The sequence below is a fragment of the Calypte anna genome, chromosome 28 (genome assembly GCF_003957555.1).
Source record: "Calypte anna isolate BGI_N300 chromosome 28, bCalAnn1_v1.p, whole genome shotgun sequence".
In the NCBI taxonomy this organism is placed as follows: domain Eukaryota; kingdom Metazoa; phylum Chordata; class Aves; order Apodiformes; family Trochilidae; genus Calypte; species Calypte anna.
This window is the reverse complement of record NC_044273.1, coordinates 1,791,776-1,810,262: the sequence shown is the minus strand read 5'-3', so window position 1 is coordinate 1,810,262 and position 18,487 is coordinate 1,791,776. Positions and strand designations below refer to the sequence as shown.

General features: G+C 54.1%; 2 protein-coding genes across 3 annotated transcripts; one reads left to right on the top strand and one right to left on the bottom strand.

Annotated features, from left to right (window-relative positions):
- The first annotated feature begins 109 nt into the window (after nt 1-109).
- DAPK3 (death associated protein kinase 3) lies at nt 110-6,632 on the top strand. 2 transcript variants are annotated; one of them, XR_003988643.1, is made up of 10 exons: nt 110-181; nt 1,289-1,393; nt 3,029-3,389; nt 3,565-3,694; nt 3,876-3,924; nt 4,070-4,096; nt 4,197-4,349; nt 5,136-5,181; nt 5,441-6,043; nt 6,080-6,632. XR_003988643.1 is itself a non-coding variant. In XM_030466581.1 (9 exons), exons 2-9 carry the CDS (start codon nt 1,332-1,334, stop codon nt 5,981-5,983), a joined length of 1,371 nt encoding a protein of 456 aa, XP_030322441.1. In that variant the 5' UTR covers nt 110-181; nt 1,289-1,331; the 3' UTR covers nt 5,984-6,632. The 2 variants fall into 2 exon arrangements, 1 of the variants encoding a protein (XP_030322441.1); XM_030466581.1 differs by having other exon boundaries at nt 5,441-6,632.
- A 5,010-nt stretch (nt 6,633-11,642) lies between these two features.
- NMRK2 (nicotinamide riboside kinase 2) lies at nt 11,643-18,276 on the bottom strand. The gene is made up of 8 exons (XM_008493549.2): nt 18,057-18,276; nt 16,903-16,993; nt 15,583-15,631; nt 15,213-15,384; nt 13,741-13,812; nt 12,504-12,610; nt 11,869-11,954; nt 11,643-11,765 (listed from the first exon to the last, which is right to left on the bottom strand). The coding sequence occupies exons 1-7, from the start codon at nt 18,080-18,082 to the stop codon at nt 11,872-11,874; spliced, it is 600 nt and encodes a 199-aa protein (XP_008491771.1). The 5' UTR covers nt 18,083-18,276; the 3' UTR covers nt 11,643-11,765; nt 11,869-11,871.
- Nucleotides 18,277-18,487: the final 211 nt, after the last annotated feature.

The following is an 18,487-nucleotide window of genomic DNA, read 5'->3' as shown; positions in this document are numbered from 1 at the left end:
GCCACTCCCCTTAGGCTCCGCCCCCTTCCGCGGGATGCCCCGCCCCGCCGAACGGCGGGGCGGGGCATCCCGCGGAAGGGGGCGGAGCCAAGGGCGTGGTTTAGCGCTTGGGGGCGGAGCCAAGAGGGGGCGGAGGCGGTAGCAGTGGTGGAATGCGGCGACGCGGGCGGTGGCGGCCCAGGTGGGGCCCCGGAGGGGGGGGTGTGGGGTTAGGGGGGTCTTTTTGGGGGTTGTGATGGTGGGAGAGAGGTGAGAGCTTGGGTTGAGGGAGGGGGGAGGTGGGGGGAGTTGTGGGGTTGAGGTTTGGGGGGGTTGCGAGGGTTGAGGGGTGTGGGGGGGCTGTGGGTTTGCGTGTTGAGGGGATGGGGGAGTGGGGAATGGGGATGGGGTTTTGGGGTCTGTGATGTTGGGAGTGGCTGGAAGGGATGGGGGCTGATGGGTTTGTGGGTTATGGGGCAGGGAAGGGTTGTGAGGGATGAGGGGGGGGCTCTGGTTTTGGGGTTTGGTGTAGGGAGGGTTTGTGAGGGATGGGTGGGGGGGCTCTGGTTTTGGGGTCTGGTGTAGGGGGGGCTGTGGGTTTGAGGAATATGGGGCAAGGAGGGGCTGTGGAGGATATGGGAGCTGTGGGTGAGGGGGCTGTGGGGCAGGGAGGGGTTGTGAGGGATGGGTGGGGGGCTCTAGTTTTGGGGTCTGATGTAGGGAGGGGCTGTGAGGGAAGGGGGGGATGGGGGTGTGGGGGGTCGGGATGGGGGGCTCTGGTGATGCGGTCAGAGAAGGTGAGAAGGGCGTTGGGGTGGGAAGCTCTGGTTTTGGGGCCTATGGGGCAGAGAGAGTCTGTAAGGGATTGGAATGGAGCTGTGGGGCCAGAAAGGGATTTGGGGGATCAGAATGGGGGGGCTCTAGGTCAGGAAGGGGCTGTGGGGCAGGAAGGGGCTGTAGGGGCTGTGTTGATGCTGGCTATGGGCAGGGGGGGCAATGGGGTGTTGCTGGCCAGGCAGGGGGTCCCTCCACCACAGCAGTGGTGACAAGGAGGTTGGGACTGAGCAGTGCCCACATCCATGGGTCCCAGGGTGTCACCACCCCTGTTCCCTCTTCTTTCTCCCTAGGGCATCCCTCTGGGGCCAGGACAGGCTGGGGCTTGGGGCCCTCCAGCACAGCCCCATAGCCCTGCTCCTTTTGGGCTCCCTGCCCTCTGTCCCCTCTCAGGGGGGGGTGTCCCAGTGCCAGGTCCTGGGGGCTGTCAGTGTACAACTCCCAGAGCATAAACTCCTTTTTTCTGGTGCCACAGGTGCTGATCCCCAGCTGCTCCCCAGCATCTTCTGCTGGCAGCCATGTCCACCTTCCGGCAGGAGAGCGTGGAGGATTTCTATGAGATGGGAGAGGAGCTGGGCAGGTGAGTGACAGCCCTTTGTGCTCTGGGGGGGTTTCCGTGGCTGCACCCCCTGCCCGAGCACCCACTGGAGAGCCTCACCCAGCTGCTCCAGCCCTCATGGTGTCCCATGTTGGCGACATCCCCTGTGCCACCTCTGTGGCTGCCTGTGGGGGTGAGGTTGGGGGCTGTGCTGTGCTGGGGCCTCTCTAACAGCTGGTTATTAAAAACAAAAAAAAAAGGCATTAATTAATATTAAATTAATATTAAACTGGCTTCTGTGTCTGGGCAGCTCCCTGCAGGGCTCCTGTCCTGGCCAGGTTTTGTCAGGGCCACCAGGCCAGTGCTGGTGGCTTCTGACCCCTTTGGTGGCTGCCACCCAGCTCTGTGCTGCGGAACAGATCTGAGGCTGAATCACTGCGTGCAGATGGGATTCATCCACCCGGGATGCAGATGGGATTCATCCACCCGGGATGCAGATGGGATTCATCCACCCGGGATGCAGAGGGAGCTGTGGTTTGAAGGAGGGGGGAAGGGGTTGGTTTGGATCCCCCAGTGCTGTCCTGGCCACATCAGCCCCGTGCTGGCACCAACAGGATTCAGGGTTTGCAGCACCGATGGGCCTGGGGCTCCCTGGGGGGTGCTCCTTCTGGGGCCTTGGGAAATAATAGTGCAGCGGAAACATTTTGGGTGTGTTTAGCTTTTTTTTTTTTTTTCTTTTTAAGAGGAGGAGCTTCCAGGGGCTTCCTCTGGGTCCCTGTGGCGCTGCTCTGCCTGCTGTGAGCTGTGAGGAAGGATGCGGCGCCCAGGGGCTCGGCCCCAGCTGGACAAAGCCGATCCGTGGCCCGGGGGGGTTTTGGGTGATCCTGGCCACCATCCAGGGGTGTCTCTAAAGTCCCGGGTGTGTGTGCGTGGGGCCGGTGATGGTGACGGGGACCGCACGTCAGCGCGGGGATGGCCAATGGCCGGGGCAGCGGGGAGGGGAAGGAGCAGGGAAGGATCCTGGCCTCGGGAGGAAGGTGTGGAGGGACCCTGGTGCATCCCGGCAGAGGGGCTGCGGGGGGCTCGGCCAGGACAGGGAGGCACAAGGGTCAGGATCCTGCCATAGCAGTGGTGCCAGTGTCAACAGGACCTGGCTCCTTGGTTGATGCCCAGAGCCCTGCCTCCCCCCAGCCCCTGGCCCAAACGTGGGAGGAGCTGTCAGGTAACTCATTTCTGGCATTTCTCCTCCCCACCCAAGCTTTATTGTTTCCAAGCTTCCCATCCAAGCTTTATGGCCTTTTGGAATGGGCTCTGAGGTTGGCTCCTAGGAGCAGCCTGGGGGCTCCTGTTTGGAAGCAGGGCTGGTGGGCTCAGCTCTCCGGGTGGTCACAGCAGCACCCAAACACCTCAGAGAGGGTCAGCAGCTGCTGCATCCCAGGGGGGAATTTCCTTCCTCCTCCTTCCAGAGGAGCACTGGGGTTTCCTGCTTGCTCCAGCAGTGCCAGGGTGTGTCAAACCCAGGAGCACCATCGAACCCCAATTCCCAACGGGCCCCTTGGGGAAACCTCGTGTCCCCATCCCGCTGCTGGTGCTGCCCCGGCTGCTGCTGCCAAGCACAGGCTGGCACATGCAGTGCTGGAGCCCCTCTGCTCACTTGCTCCCTGCCTCCTCCCCCAGTGGGCAGTTTGCCATCGTACGGAAATGCCGGGAGAGGAAAACGGGTCTGGAGTACGCGGCCAAATTCATCAAGAAGCGCCGGCTGTCGTCCAGCCGCCGGGGGGTGAGCAGGGAGGAGATCGAGAGGGAGGTGGACATCCTGAGGGAGATCCAGCACCCCAACATCATCACTCTGCACGACATCTTCGAGAACAAGACGGATGTGGTGTTGATCCTGGAGCTGGTCTCAGGCGGTGAGCTCTTCGATTTCCTGGCTGAGAAGGAGTCCCTGACAGAGGAGGAGGCCACCCAGTTCCTCAAGCAGATCCTGGATGGGGTGCACTACCTGCACTCCAAGCACATCGCCCACTTTGACCTGAAGGTGAGATGTGGGAGGTTGAGCAGCTGGGGAAGAGCATCCAGGCTCCTGCAGAGCAGTGGGGCTGGCTCTGGGGTCTCTCCCTGCTTGGTGTGGGTATCCTTTCCTATGGGGAGCAGAGCCCAGGGCAGCAGGAGGCTCGCACAGGTGACCAACACCAGCTCCTCTTCCCCCACAGCCAGAGAACATCATGCTGCTGGACAAGAACGTGCCAAACCCTCGCATCAAACTCATCGACTTTGGGATTGCCCATAAGATTGAAGCTGGGAATGAATTCAAGAATATATTTGGGACCCCGGAGTTTGTAGGTGAGGCTTGGTTGGTAGCATTCCCTGGGGGCTCCTTGGGCCTCCGAAGGCTTTGGCTTCATCTCAGAGAGATTCCCAAAGCCCTGTTGCAGCAGGTGGGGCAGCTGATGGGATGTGTCCATGAGGGCAGGTTTCTTTCCCCACCAAATCATCCTGTTTTCTCCCCTCTTTCTTTCTAAAGCTCCGGAAATTGTGAACTACGAACCCCTGGGGCTGGAGGCTGACATGTGGTGAGTGAGTCCCCTCCCAAGCACTTCCCAACACCAGCCCTGGTGGTGCCAGGACTGTGCTGGTGTCTCCCCTCTTGCTGCAAGTCCAGGCAGAGGGGTCTGACAGCTCTGTGGGGCTTCAGCCTCCTCTTCCTCTCTCTTCCAGGAGCATTGGGGTCATCACTTACATCCTGTGAGTATCAGGGGAGTCTGGGAGGGGTGGGCACTGTAGGGCCAGTCCTCCACCTTGGGCTGTTGCTTTTTTGGGGTGTCACAACCTGCTCTCACTGCAGGCTGAGTGGAGCTTCCCCTTTCTTGGGGGAATCAAAACAAGAGACCCTGACCAACATATCTGCTGTCAACTATGACTTTGATGAGGAGTATTTCAGCAACACCAGTGAGCTGGCCAAGGACTTCATTCGCCGCCTGCTCGTCAAGGACCCCAAGTAAGAGATGGGACAGAGCTGAGGATTTCCCTGGGAGAGGGGACAGTCCTCCCTGCCCAAGCTCCATGTACAGGCAGCTCCCACGTCTCCTGTCTATGCTGCCCACCCAATATTGCTCATCCCTCTTGTGCTGCTTCTTTATAAATCACATTTATCCTCCCCCTTCCCTCCTGCTGCATGTAGAATCACAGAATCCCAGACTGGTTTGAGTTGGAAGGGACCTTAAAGCTCATCCAGTCCCACTCCTGCCATGGTCAGGGACATCTCCCACCAGCCCAGGGTGCTCCAAGCCCCATCCATCCTTCAACACTGCCAGGGATGGGGCAGCCACAGCTTCTCTGGGCAACCTGGGACAGAGTCAGATTTTTATAGTATAGGACTTGGTGTTGCAGAGCATCTGGAAACTGAAGTCTCTCCCCTCATGTTAGGTGTGGGGTGAATTGTGGGATCACCCTGAGGATGCAGCAGCTCAGCTGAAAAGGAGGGAGTGGGATCCAGGGCTGACCTGAGCACCCAGACCCCTGGGCTGGGGTGGGAGCAGTGGTGATGTGCCTCAGTCAGGAGGTCCCTCTGTGCTCTTCTGAGTCTGTTTCCTCGTGGGAGGCTGTCTGAGGGCACGGAGCTGGTTGTGACTCCTGTCTGTGGTGTCCCCTGAGGACAGCAAGTTTGTCTGGGCTCACCCATTGCCCAAAGATGGCAGGGTCCAAGCTGCTTTTCCAGGAGTTTTAACAGGGAAAGAGGCAGAAAAGCCTCTGCCTCTTGGCTGCAGCCTTTCTGTCCTTGCAGGAAGAGGATGACCATCGCTCAAAGCCTGGAGCACCCTTGGATTAAGGTGAGAAGTTAAAGAAATTGTCACTTTTTGGCTTCACTGGCAGCTCTCCACTGCTCTTCCAGCCCTCACCTGGGGCTGGTTTGGAGTCACTGGTGGCCGTACTGCCATGGGATCTCGGGTGGATGCCAAAGTCCCTCACCTGGGGCTGGTTTGGAGCCACTGGTGGCTGTGCTGCCACAGGACCTCGGGTGGATGCCAAAGCCATCTGGTTCCTGCTGTCGTGGCTGCGTCCCACGGCTGTGGCTGTCCCTTTCCCCAGGTGATCAAGAGGAGGAACGTCCGCAATGAGGAGAGCTGCAAGAAGCCCGAGCGGCGCCGGCTGAAGACCACGCGTCTGAAGGAGTACACCATCAAATCCCACTCCAGCATGCCACCCAACAACACCTACATCAACTTCGAGCGCTTCTCCAAGGTCATGGAGGAGGTGGCTGCAGCTGAGGAGAGCCTCCGGGAGCTGGAGAGGAACAAGAAGTCCTTCCAGGAAGACATCGAGGCCCTGCTGTCCATCTATGAGGAGAAGGAGTCGTGGTACAAGGAGGAGAACGAGAGCATCAGCCAGGACCTCCGGCAGATCCGTCAGGAGCTGCAGAAAACGGAGGCCCTGAAGAAGCAGGCGCAGGAGGAGACCAAGACCGTGGTGCAGGTGGCCAACGGCCTCAAGAGGCGTTACCGAAAGCTGGAGAACCACTACGAGGCCTTGGCCAAGCAGGTGGCTTCTGAGATGAAGTTTGTCCAGGAGCTGGTGTGGTCCATCGAGCGGGAGAAGCTGCAGAGTGGGGAGGGGGACGGCAGCATCCGCTAACGGGGCCGGGGCCGGGCTGGGCTGGGCTCCATCCTTCCCAGATCCCCCCACAGCAACAGGCAAGGGACCTTGGTGGCTCTGTGCCCTTGGTGGGACCAGTGCCCAAGGGACCTTGGTGGCTCTGCCCCTTGCTGTCCTGAGGAGCCACTCACCCAACAGCCTTCTGTAAATGTCCCCAAGCTCTGCTGGGCTCGCTGTGGGGTGCTGGGGGCTTGTGCCTCCCTGGAGACCCCCACCTCGGGGGGCTTGAGTTGTGCTCGCCTGGGGTTTGGCTTCCTGCCTGCAGCTCTTGCTTGGCTTGCCATCCCCCTGCTCCCTGTGCTGCCCTGGCTGCTCCCCCCCACTTGCTGCCCCAGTGCTCAGGGACCAGTTCTCCCCATCCCATTTGGGGCCTGGGCCTCACCAGTGCCCTGTCCAGGGGGGTCCTGGTGGGGAGACCCCTCCTCTAAACCCTGGCAGCAGCTCAGCATCTGCCACGTGCAAACCATGACCGAGGACCAATTCCTGCGTGACACTACAGCCCCGTGGGTGACCCCAGCTGTCCCCTGCTCCCCCCTGGAGCATCTCACCCCCCTGCACCCTCCCCAGCCCTTGCTTTCCTCCCTCAGCTCTCCCCCCTTTAACCAAATAAAGGTTTTTGTGCACCGGGGTGGCTGCCTTGGCTCCTGCCATGGAGGGAGGGGTGGTGGGAGGGGGACAAGGATGTCCCATGTGGTGACAGCTCCTCTGCTGTGCCCCCAAATGGTGTCTGAGCTCTTCTCCCAGAGGGATTTCCTTAATTTGGGAAGGAATTTTAATTTTTTTTTTTTTTAATTTTGCCTTGTCAGCCCCAGTGCTGGCAGGCTGGGAGGGGGCTCTGGAGGGTTGGGTTGCAGGGTGCTCCTGGGCTGGGGCAGCCCCCAGCACCTCTTGCCTCAGACCCCAGGGGAGATCTGGGATGTTTGGGGGTAGACTGGAGGCTGTTTCAGGGAACTGGAGAAGGTCTGTGAGGTTTGGGGCAGTCTGTGAGGCTCAGGAAAAGCCCTTGGGTGTGGGGAGGGTCCCAGGGTTTCTGTAGGGATCCTCAGGGATCCTCCTTTTGCAGAGGACCAGCCAGATACAGTTTTCCAGGGAAACAGAGTGGATGAGGAATTATCCTCAATATTAGGAAGGGCTGCTGAGCTCTGGCATCACCAGGAGATGCTCCAGTGAGAGAAGCTGGGGCTGAGGGACCAGCACAGGGCTGGGTTTGCACTGGGGGTGATTCTGTCTGCCCATGGCCCCGGTGGAGCCAAGATGTGAGCAGGGGAATCACCAAATCAGCCAACACCCTCGGAGGGGGGCAGTGGTGAGTTTCCCTCCAGCTGAGCTCCCAGCTGAGGGGATTTGCTCAGCTGAGGGTTTATTTGTCACTGCAGTGCTTACCCAGCTCCCCAGGGGTCTGGGCTGGTGGCAAGACTGGCACAGCCCAGTAGAGGGGATGTGTCCCCCACTGCTGCTCGCTGACGTCCCCCTGGGTGTCGGGTTCATCCCAACCTGCTGGGCACGCAGGCCCTGGGATAATTTTAGTTTGCTTTGCTTTTCCAAGGCACTTGGCATCCAGGGGTGAGGACGTGACTGCCCGGCTGGTGGCAGTGTCCTGGGGCTGTGCTGTGGCCCTGGGGTTCTGGCCATTGTGGGGGACACTGGAGCCTGGCTGGAGGGCTCAGGGTCGTCATCCTCCCCCTGAGTGCTGAGTCCTGGGGGCTGGGATTTGAGGTGCAGACTCAGCTGGGGTCCAGGGCATTTGATCTGCTCCTGCAGGACCCGTTGGTCACCAGCCCCCACGTGTGGAAGGATGTATGGAAATCCTATAGCAACAGTTGTTCCAGGCTGTGCAAAGGTCACATAGTGCTGAGGCTCCCCGGATGCTCAGCGTGCCACTGGTTTGTGTTTCAAGGCTCTGTGAAGTTGCTGGCCATTCACCCTGGCCTGGGTGGCCATCTGCTCACCAGGTCCACTGTTCTGAAGGAGTTGGTAGCAGGAGAGCTCCTCATCCCAATGGATGCACAAGACAGGGTGAAAATGTTTGTTTAGAAGCAGAATTTGGGGTGGGTTTTGTTGCTGCTCTCAAGGGTTTTAAATTGTAGCCCTCAGCTGGCTGCAGATTGCACCATGTACAGCTCCAGAAGAGGGGGGAAATACCCACTGCACACCCTGGTGAGGGATTTATTGGGGAAAAAGTGTCCAGGAGACAAATACTGCAGGAACTCAGCTAATGCTAAACACCAGGGTGGTGCTCAGGGTGTGCTGGTCCCCAGGGGATGTCAGTGATGTGATGTTTGAGGATGTTTTGCCTCTGTTGCCCTTTTTGCAACCAGAGCTAATGCCACCCTGGGGTGTTTTATATCCTCTGTGGGCAGTGAATATCCAGGTGCCTTTTTTAGGCTTTCAGTTTTGCTCCCCAGAGGCTGGCTTGAAGCAGGTGTGATGGTTTTTCCCCTACATGTCTTCAGGAAAGCAGAAGGGTTTTGCAGAGCTGATCAGGTGAGGGTTAAAACCTCTCTGTTAAAAGAAGGAAAACCCTACTGGGAATTAGATGCCAGAACCCTCTGGGTTTTTTTTCTCAGCCAGGAAGCAGAGCTTCAACTCAAATGGACTTAAAAGGTATTGGTGACAAGTGGCAGCACACTCACTGTCCCTGGCTGGGATGTTCCTCAGCTTTGCTGTCGATGAGCACCCAGCCATGGAGCAGTGTAATTATAGTTTTGTGGGTCTCCCCAGGCACACATGGGGGTGCCCAGAAGGAATTGTTCCTTTTTATAGCTTGTGGAAGTGGGGGTGATGTCATCAGAATTCCTGTCTCATTTCTGCTGAGGTGTCTGTCCCTGTTGTGGCCGGACAACCAGAAAATATCAGTGGAACATGAGGACAAGGGAGTGGAGCTGACCTGCTGCTCACCTCAGTTCTGGCTGCTCCTTAAAAACCCCTCTGGAATAGGCTTGGTGGGTTTTTGGGTGACATCTTCTTTAATCTGCAGCAGCTGCTTTTCCAGAGCCCTGTTTCTAATTCAGGCAAGGCCAAAAAACCTTCTGAAGTGAGCAGTGCTGACCCCACCACCGAGATATTTTCATGCCCCAAAAGATCACCACACTCATCCCACGTGAGAGGTTTTGTGTGAGGCTCACATGGTGAACCCTTGGTGCGTGGTGTGCCCCATGTGCTGTGGGACATCAGGTCAGTGGCACTGCCTATCTTTAGCTGCTGGGTTTCTATCAGGGGGTGACAGGGCTCGGTGTGCTCACCTATCTCACCACAGCATTTAAATTAATTCAATTAATTCATTCAATTAATTACCAGGCCTGGAGTGGTGTAGAGAGGGTATTAATAGCTTGGAGCTAACCACTAACCAAGGGCAATGCTGCAGCCAGGTCTTCACCCTGGGTTGGTCTGGTTTGGAGAGAAAGAGGGGTGGGCTTGTGGCTCTGCAGCTTCCTGAGGATGTGGAGAGGAAGGTGCTGAGCTCTTCTCCTGGGATCCAGGGATGTGTTCATAGAATCCCAGACTGGTTTGGACTGAAAGGGACTTTAACATCCAGTCCCAGCCTCCTTGGCAGTGAAACCTCTTACCAGACCAGGTTGCTCCAAACCCCGTCCAACCTTAGCTTTGAATAGTTCCAGGGATGGGGCAACCACAGCTTTTCTGAGCAACTTGGGCCAGGGTCTCACCGCCTTCACAGCAAAGATTTTCTTCTAAAATTCAACAGAAATCTCCCTTTGTTCAGTTTAAAACTATCACCCCTTGTCTGGGAGTGGTTCAGAAGTGCAATGGAGGAGGTTCAGCCTGGCTGGTGAACATTTCTTTACCAAGAGGGTTCGAGCACCTGAAGCAGTGCAGGATTGTCTGGAGGTTTTGAAGGGCATTGCAGTGAGCTCTGTGCCTGTGGGATGGGACACTGGGGATGTGAAGTGGGAGGGGGGGGGTGGCTGCTGCTGGGCCCCTCGTGGTGTCCCCCCACTGCCACCAGGGAGCACTCAGAGACCCAGAGGGGGTCTTCGAGGGGCAGTGCCAGGTCCTCAGGGGCTGGGGAGGAGGTTGCTGGTTGGGGGGGTCCTCATCACTGTCCCGGCTGAGGTCGATGGTCGGGGGGACATCTCTGCCCAGGAAGATGACACTGCCCGAGCTTGGCCCTGAGGAGGTGGTGTCTGAGGTGGCAGTGTCCCCGGGAGCTGTCTGAGGAGGTGACCTCTTCATCCTGCTCCCCGGTGTGCTCAGTGCTGGTGCTGAGCAGCAGCAGCAGCGGGGCTGGGGCCAGTGCTCTGCCCTGATGGCAGTGGAACTGCTGGGGTGGGCCCTGGGGGGTCTGGGGGCTGCCCCGGCCAGGAGGGTCCCCCAGCCCCCAGGGCAGCCCCTGGCAGAGCAGCGGGGCCGTGGTGTCTGCTGGAGGTGAATTGGTGCCCCTCACCTCACAGGAGACCCAGGGGGGTGGAAGCAGCCACACGGAGCCCTCTGCAGCCCTGGGTGGGTGAGGTGGAGCTGTGCTGGGCTGGGGGGACCCTCCAGGGGCACCCACCCAGGTGGCCCCGATGGCCAAATGTCCTCTGGGTCTGTGCCAGGCAGGGAGGAGGTGGGGGCCAGGGTGGTCCCAGGGGTGAAATGCTGTGCCAGAGGGATGGGGGAGCAGCTCGGGGAGCAGAGTGGCTTACAGGGGGTGAGAGGGCAGAGATGGCCCCAAGGCTGTGGGAAATGCTCTGGAAATGGGATTTTCTGGGCACATAGCACCCAGGGGAGGGCAGGGACCCCAGCAGAGGCTTGTTGAGCCACCTGGCAGTGTCTGGAGGTGGTGGGGATGTGGGAGCACCTGGGGGCTGGGGAAGGTGCCAGAGGTAGCAGAGCAGAGAGGGGTCCATACCTGCTGGGGGGGCCCTGGGGTACCCCCCACACTGGGGGTGCTCAGGCTGCAGGGAAGGGCTGGGGATGGATGTTGGCTGAGCCTGAACGAGTGACAGGAGCCAGTGGTCACCTCCACTCCTGTCCCAGGTCTGTCCCTGGGGTGGGGGGGTCAGGGTCAGTTCCTGCCATGGGGGTAGAAGGGTTCTGGGAGATCTGAAGGATCTGGGGTGCTGGGGGGCTGCAGTGGTGCCTGCACCAGGGCTCCTTCTGTTTGTTGGCTGCTAAGGACTCTCTGGTGGCTCCCAGGAGAATGTGGGGGCTGCCAGTGTTCCATCCCCTCCCCAGCCCCTGCTGTGGAGGAAAAGGGTGATGGGGTCCTGGGGTGCCCCCAGCCCCTATGGGCAGCTCTCAGGGTCTGATGGTGCCAGGGCCTTTGGCTGGGGGGCCTTGGTCCCTTCCTAGAGCTAGGACATCCTTGGGGGTGCAGTGGGAATGGGTGGAAGGAGCCCAAGGCCTGGAGTAGAAATATTTATGTATTAAAACAAGACCTCCAAGAGATTTTAAGGTGTTTTGTTTTTTTTTTTACTGAATGCAAGAGTTGACATTACAAGCAAGCTATTACATAAAGACTTAATCTGCAGAGGCACAGAAGCAGAAGTCAGTTGTTCTCCCAATGCAGCTCTACTTGTTCCATTATAAAAATGCATTTTCAAGTCATGCTTCAGCCAGTGGAATATAAAATAATAAAAAAAAACCCCACAAAACAATCCTTTCCATCAGAGCTGTGAATAAGTTATCTTCATTTTTCAATTATATACAAAAGATGCTTTCCAATGGACAATATAAGAGTTTACACAAATAAACCCTCATCCCAACTTCTCAGAACTATTTACATCATTCTGTACATGGGTCTTTCAGGTTTTCTGAGACCCTGAAAAGCAAGAAGGGAAACTGTGACTATTTAGGCATCAGAGCAGGTTGTTTCCAGCAGTCAGCCCCTCATGTTTCACCCCTCAGAAGAAGGGAGAATTTACCTGTCAGCAATTCAAAAGCTTGTTGTGAATATCTTCAAAGACTTGATTGTAGAGCTCATCTCTAGACTTCAGGCCATCTAAATAAACTGAAAGGAAAGGTGGAGGTTGCAGTCTGTTCTGATCAGAACAAAATTCATGTAGAGCATTTCCTACTTAAGACAAATCACTCCTGTGCAAAACTTCATTTTCTAGCTGGAAAAATGAAACCATCCCAGAAAAATTTATGGAGCCCCAGGCCTGGAGCAGAAATATTTATGTATTAAAACAAGACCTCCAGGAGATTTTAAGGTGATTTTTTTTTTTTTTTTTACTGAATGTAAGAGATGACATTACAAGCAAGCTATTACATAAAGACTTAATCTGCAGAAGCACAGAAGCATAATCTCATACCCTATTATAAAGACTGTTGATTTTATTTTTCTTTTCCCCCATAAGCACCTAGAATATGAAACAAGGGCAAGAAGTTCTTAGCTATAAAACCACAACTATTTATCTGGAAATTAGGCCAGATTACAACTTATTAATAAAAACACTGCTTTGCATCATTACAGTTCAAGTTTCCTTGATTAAATAACCAACTTCCTTAAAAACCCAAAGTAGAATGTGGAAGGTTTGGAGTGTTTTGTGAGACTTACCAACATCCACACCATTGTCCTCCATTTCTTTCCTGTGTTTTAGGTACATGGGCCAGACATGTCCATCGAAGAGACCGGGAGGGTCAGGGACGGTGTAGTGACGTGTGCTGGGAACATCAAACCAGGGAAGAACATCAGGGCTGCCTCTTGCACACTGCTGCAGCCTGGTGTTCACCTGGCAGCTGTTCAGTTGCACTTGCACAAAATGCTGATTGCCCCAGTCCAGCTTCTTGCTGGGGTTTGTCTATTTTGCAACTTATTGAAGCACCCCAGTGAGGAGAGGCTGCAGGTAGCATTGAAAGCAAAGCAAGTGGCCAAGTGCTGGGTCCTGCACTTTGGCCACAACAACCCCAAGCAGTGCTACAGGCTGGGGACAGAGTGGTTGGAGAGCAGCCAGACAGAGAGGGACCTTGGAGTTTGGATTGCCAGGAAGCTGAACATGAGCCAGCAGTGTGCCCAGGTGGCCAAGAAGGCCAATGGCATCCTGGGCTGGCTCAGGAACAGCGTGGCCAGCAGGTCCAGGGAAGGGATTCTGCCCCTGTGCTCAGCCCTGGTGAGGCCACAGCTTGAGTCCTGTGTCCAGTTCTGGGCCCCTCAGCTCAGGAAGGAGACTGAGGTGCTGGAGCGGGTCAAAAGGAGGGCAACTGGGCTGGTGAAAGGACTGGACCACAGATCCTATGAGGAGAGGCTGAGGGAGCTGGGGGTGTTGAGGCTGGAGAAGAGGAGGCTCAGGGGAGACCTCATCACTCTCCCCAACTCCCTGAAAGGAGGTTGGAGCCAGGGGGGGGTTGGGCTCTTTTCCCAGGCAACTCTCAGCAAGACAAGAGGGCAGGGTCTCAAGTTGTGCCAGGGGAGGTTTAGGTTGGAGATGAGAAAGAATTTCTTTCTGGAGAGGGTGATCAGGCATTGGAATGGGCTGCCCAGGGAAGTAGTGGATTCTCCGTGTCTGGAGATCTTTCCAAAGAGCCTGGATGTGGCACTGAGTGCCATGGGCTGGGAACTGCAGCAGGAGTGGATCAAGGGTTGGACTTGATGATCTCTGAGGTCCCTTCCAACCCAGCCAATTCTATGATTCTATGATTCAAACAGGTTGAGGTTGCTTGTGCTCAGAGAGGGGCATGCAACAACTGTTTCAGTTCCAATTAGTGACAGCAATTAAGAGCAAGATAAAGGCAGCCTGAAGGCTTGCTGCTAGTAGAGTCTGCATTGGGAGGAAGAGACAAAAGGATCTCCTCACCTTCTCCTCCTTTTACATTCCTCATATGGAACTGCCAGGTAGTAGCGTAGATCAAACAGCTCTATCAGGGGTCTAGGGTGGGGGAGATGGAAAGGACAAAGCTGTTTATTTCTCACTGACCAAAAAAATGTTAAATCACACCTAAGATCCACACAAATTTCTCTCTCTTTCATATTTGTGTCTATGGTACACAACCAAATTGTAAATGGTTTTAAGACAAGGATAGGATTATTCATATCTAATTAGGGTAGGATTATTCATATGTATAAAACATGGGGAATAATGCCTTTTTCTGACATGGAGCTAGGAAACCCTAGGGTGTGAACTGTTATAATTTCAAATTCAGCTTGCAGCAGACCAAAACTGAATTAATCTATGAACTGGAGCAAGCTGTCACATGTGCACTGGCAGGCAGATCTGGCACAAGGCAACTCAGCTCCTGCTCTTCTCCAGGATGCAGGGAGTTTGCTCTGTCATGGCCTGTTGTGCTGAACTCTTGAAGAAAACCCAAATTAATCCTTAAAGCAATTCTGTTTTGGAGCTGCTGGGACTCAGCAGTGTCTGAAAGCCTGCTGAGGGCTGTATAAATTTGTAATATAGTATGAACTGAGCAAGTTCCAAGCCTGGGGGATGAGATGCTTCCTTTGCACTAAGGAAAGGCTCCTGATTTTAAGACAGTGAAAGCTTCAGAGGCATTTGTCACCTTTAGGACAGTTATCTCCCCAGGGAGAGGCCAACACAACCCAGCAGTTGGGGAAGCTGCAGCAGTGCTGCTTGTCTTGTCATACTGCTTACAAACAGCTCCAGGTTGGCAAGTGTCATGCACAGTTTGTTCTCTAAGTTTTGTAAACAAAACTCTAGCTTAGAGCCAAGAATCTTTTGCTCAACATGTTTATAGGATGCAGTTTTCTGAAGTTCATATATATTTAGCTACTGGAAGGTTGTCACTGCTAGTCTTGCATCCCTGCCAAGATCTTTTCCCTATATAAAAAAAAAAATCCACAAAAATAAATGATCTTTGCTCCAGTGTACAATTAATTACTGAGCTCAGCTCAGTCAGTGTTGAACAAGCACATGTATCACATAACTATTCTGTGTATCTCAGGAGCAGTTCCAATGAGAAAACTTATTTCCTTGTTCTCAATGACCTCTCCAGCTCAAGGTTTAGGTCCCATGGTGGAAGAGCAGGAGGGAAGCCTGTGCCTTCACTGCTGGCTCAGTACAAGCAAGTTCTGGTTTAAAGCTCCCTGTGTCCTGGATGAGAACTTCCTGCATTACCTTGAGTCACCTTGTGCACCTCACTTGTACCACTATTACTGGTAGATCTTATATTTTACATGAAAAAAACCTAAGTGTGATAGCTCAGAACAGGTCAGGAAGGGTGTATTAGTACAAAAGGGAAGTTTTAGCCTTGCTACTAGAGATCTAGTGTTCTTCCCTGGCAAACCAGTAATAGTTCCCCCAAACCTTACTTGTAATTATAAAGCAGGAAGCCTTCAATGACCAATATATGGGTATCTTTGGAGGCTAGCTCTTTAGAGCCAGGTGTAACATTCACCCCATGGGAACGGGCAAACTTCACTGGGTCCTCAATCCAGGCACGCACTGTGCTCACCATTGCCTCCATATCCAAGGAGTCCAACACTAGTCAGAAGAAAGGGGGTGGGTGGGGAAAAAGGGAGACAATCAAATACCACAAACTACACAGGCTGGAGAATATAATATAGAATGAACTTGTAAAATTGAAATTACAGAAGTTTACTGTTAAATCTTTAATAAGTAAAAAGAAATACTTAGGAAAAAAGATACATTACTGCATCCTACAGCGAGCACTGCTCTTACCATCCCATTGTTTAAAGCCGTCTTCCCCGACTTCTATTTGATCTTGTGGCTGAAATATAGTGAGCAATAAAACATTGCTGCAAGCTCAGTGTGATCAGTTACCTAAGATCCGATCACAACCTGGACACTACTGCAATACACAACAAAGCAGGTGTTCACTCAGCAAAACAATTACAGACCCTGTCTGGGCTACAGCAAAATCCAAGCTCCCATCTTTCACCAACCCCAAGAGCTCTGAGAAGTTTTCTTGGCTCAATGAAGCCACTTTGGACAGAGTTCTAGGTTAACGATTTGTTATGGTATCACTGGGCAAAATGCTACAGGGCCTTGTTTCTAAGTCAATATACAAAACTTAAACCACAGAGCATTAAATAGCTACTCAGATTTACACAGCCAACACTTTAGCTTCTAATGGCTCTAATAAAAACGCTGGCAAGCACAGCACAACTTTTTGATCACTTCGTTGTACCTTTATTTGCACTAGCACTTTTAGGCAAAACACACTAGGGAGATCTGTGCCATTATGACACATTTCTCCTCTACTGTAAGAGCTCAGAGCTGACCAAATTTGTGCATAAAGCTTCTGGCAGAGGTTCTCATTCTGTTCTGTGTGGCATGTGCTTAAGTCATGCAAGTACTACAAGCATACTGACACATCTCTTGGGCTTCCACCCTCTGCTGGGGTCCAGCTACATCATAACTCCTGCAAAATGGCTGCAGCTTACAGGCTCTGCTGACAGGATTCTGGTGTGACTGCTGCCCTCCCAGCAGGAGACCCAAAGCAGCACAGGGGTTCTGGATTCATCTTTGGCAACACAGGAACTGGGTTGCTGATACAGAGCTGTCAAAGCTCCCCAGTGCAACCACCTGTCTGTATTCAGAGCACAGGGGCTTAAATCCTAAATTATTATTAACTAGCAACATTCTTATTTAAGTAGAATCGATGAAAGCCCAACATGAAAAACATTATTTGTGGAGAGGAAATAACTTTTAACTTAGATCAGTAGTTTCACCTGACTTCAGAACTGCTGTTAAAACTAAAGGAAGCTTTTGCTGCAGCTGTTCTGTGCTCAGCTGTGCCAAGCTCCACTCCCCTAGAAACTGGCTTATGCTGATATTAATAAAGGTCAATACCTGACCGAAGCTAGAAAGAGATTAAATATATATATTATTTTTAAATGATAAGAAAGCATCTTACTCTTAAAATTACCAGAACTTAAGCATGCACAAAGACATAAGCCGTACTAGGGGACCTGCCACAACTGACCCTAAGCACAGAGGCAGCAGCTGATGTCTGGAGAAAGGAGGAGCTCGGCTTACCTTGAAGAAGTCATCCTGGTGGACCACGCAGCAGTTGGGGAGCGCCTTAATGATCCGGTTGGTCAGGGTGGTTTTGCCCCCATTGGTGACACTGAACGGAGCGGGAAGAGGAAAGGGAGAAGGGGTGTCGGTCAGCGGTACCGGAACAGTCAGCGGTACCGGGACGCTCTGACGAGCCGCGCGCTCCACCCGTTTGAATTTCCCGCCACGGCCGCCCCGCCCGCCGATTGGCTGCCGCGCCCCCCTCCCCTCCCAGACCCCGCCCCCTCCCCGCCGGCTAAGCGGCTCTGCCCGGGGACAGCCCGCGCGCCGCTCCTAACGGCCGCGCCGCTTCCCGCGCTCCCAACGGCCGCGGTGAGGGAGCGCGCGGCCCCGGCGCCTTCTCTGCTCCCCTCACAAAGGCGGCGGGCGGGAGGGCTGCCAGGGCTCTCCCCACACCCACACCTTCCCTCGCCGCCACATTTCCCCTGCTTGGGGAAGCCCGGCCGGCGTCTCTTCAAGATGGAGGCTGCTGCAGGGCTCCAGCCGCTGAGTTGTCCCCGCTCCCGGTGTCCTCTCGGCTCCCGCGCGGGGAGCGGGCAGCTCCGGGGGGATGTAAAACGCGCCCTTGCCGGCAATTTATTGCTCTAAGACACCCGTGCTCCTTAGGAGGATTATGCTCACGAGTTGAAAAAGGCACCCCATGAAAGTAATTGTAGCCGGAAAATGCCTTAAATGGATTATAAATGAGAGAAGCGCGCTCTTTCCTCAGAGAATTCTTCAGGCTTGTGCCTGCAAAGCCTGTTTAACATGAAAGCCCTGAATAATCTCCCATCTCACTGGAAGCCGAATTTGTTTCCTCTTTCAGAGAAACTAAGGGCCCTACATCCTTTTCCGTAGCTGAGGCACAGCACTGCCTACATCCCAATTATAAAATGACGGGAAGTATTTTTTTTGTATTTTTTTTCCTGTTTCATCTCGTTAACACTCTACGCCACCCTGCCGAGCTCTGTATTTAAGCAGCACGGATGAAGAGCCATCAAGTTCCATCCTTTCTAGAATAATTAATAACTTCTGTAATACTAATTTTCAATTAGATAATTTCCGAGTCTTGCCTACGACAACGAAACAGGGGAAAAAAGCAGCAAATAAATGGGATATGAACAAGCACTCACCCCCCGATGCCTATGATGTATTTCATCTTCGTAGCGCTGCTTTCTTGGCTGGAATGTGGCGAGGAATAAAACAAACCAAAAGAAAAAAAATAAATAAAAAAAAAAGCAAACAAAAAAACACAAAACAACAAATTAAATTAAAAAATTTAGAAAGGCTGAAATGACTTTCAGCGGAACAAAACTACCCTTGCTCAGCTCCCTCTCCCCTTAACTATTTCATTGAAGGAAAAGGCGGCTTCGCCTCTGCATTTATAGCTGCTCTGCCCTTCCCTCTGCCCGCCCCGGTGCTGATGCAGGAGCCCTGTGACTATCATGAGCCCCACATGGCAGAGTTTTGGGGGGGGATGAGCCAATCCTCCCCTCAGTGCCCCGGGTCATGCGCGCTGCTGCTGCACCTGTGCTGTCCCTGCCCGGCCCCCTGTCCTGGCTGG

What these genes read in the sequence shown, in the direction of transcription:
- DAPK3 (XM_030466581.1), top strand. Translation starts at nt 1,332, where the DNA reads ATGTCCACCTTCCGGCAGGAGAGCGTGGAGGATTTCTATGAGATGGGA. An exon ending in TGGGACCCCGGAGTTTGTAG is followed by an intron (nt 3,695 to 3,875) that starts GTGAGGCTTGGT and finishes TTCTTTCTAAAG; the next exon opens with CTCCGGAAATTGTGAACTAC. An exon ending in CTGCTCGTCAAGGACCCCAA is followed by an intron (nt 4,350 to 5,135) that starts GTAAGAGATGGG and finishes CTGTCCTTGCAG; the next exon opens with GAAGAGGATGACCATCGCTC.
- NMRK2 (XM_008493549.2), bottom strand. Translation starts at nt 18,082, where the DNA reads ATGAAATACATCATAGGCATCGGGGG. An exon ending in ACCAGGATGACTTCTTCAAG is followed by an intron (nt 15,632 to 16,902) that starts GTAAGCCGAGCT and finishes ACTATATTTCAG; the next exon opens with CCACAAGATCAAATAGAAGT. An exon ending in GGACAATGGTGTGGATGTTG is followed by an intron (nt 11,955 to 12,503) that starts GTAAGTCTCACA and finishes CTTTCCTTTCAG; the next exon opens with TTTATTTAGATGGCCTGAAG.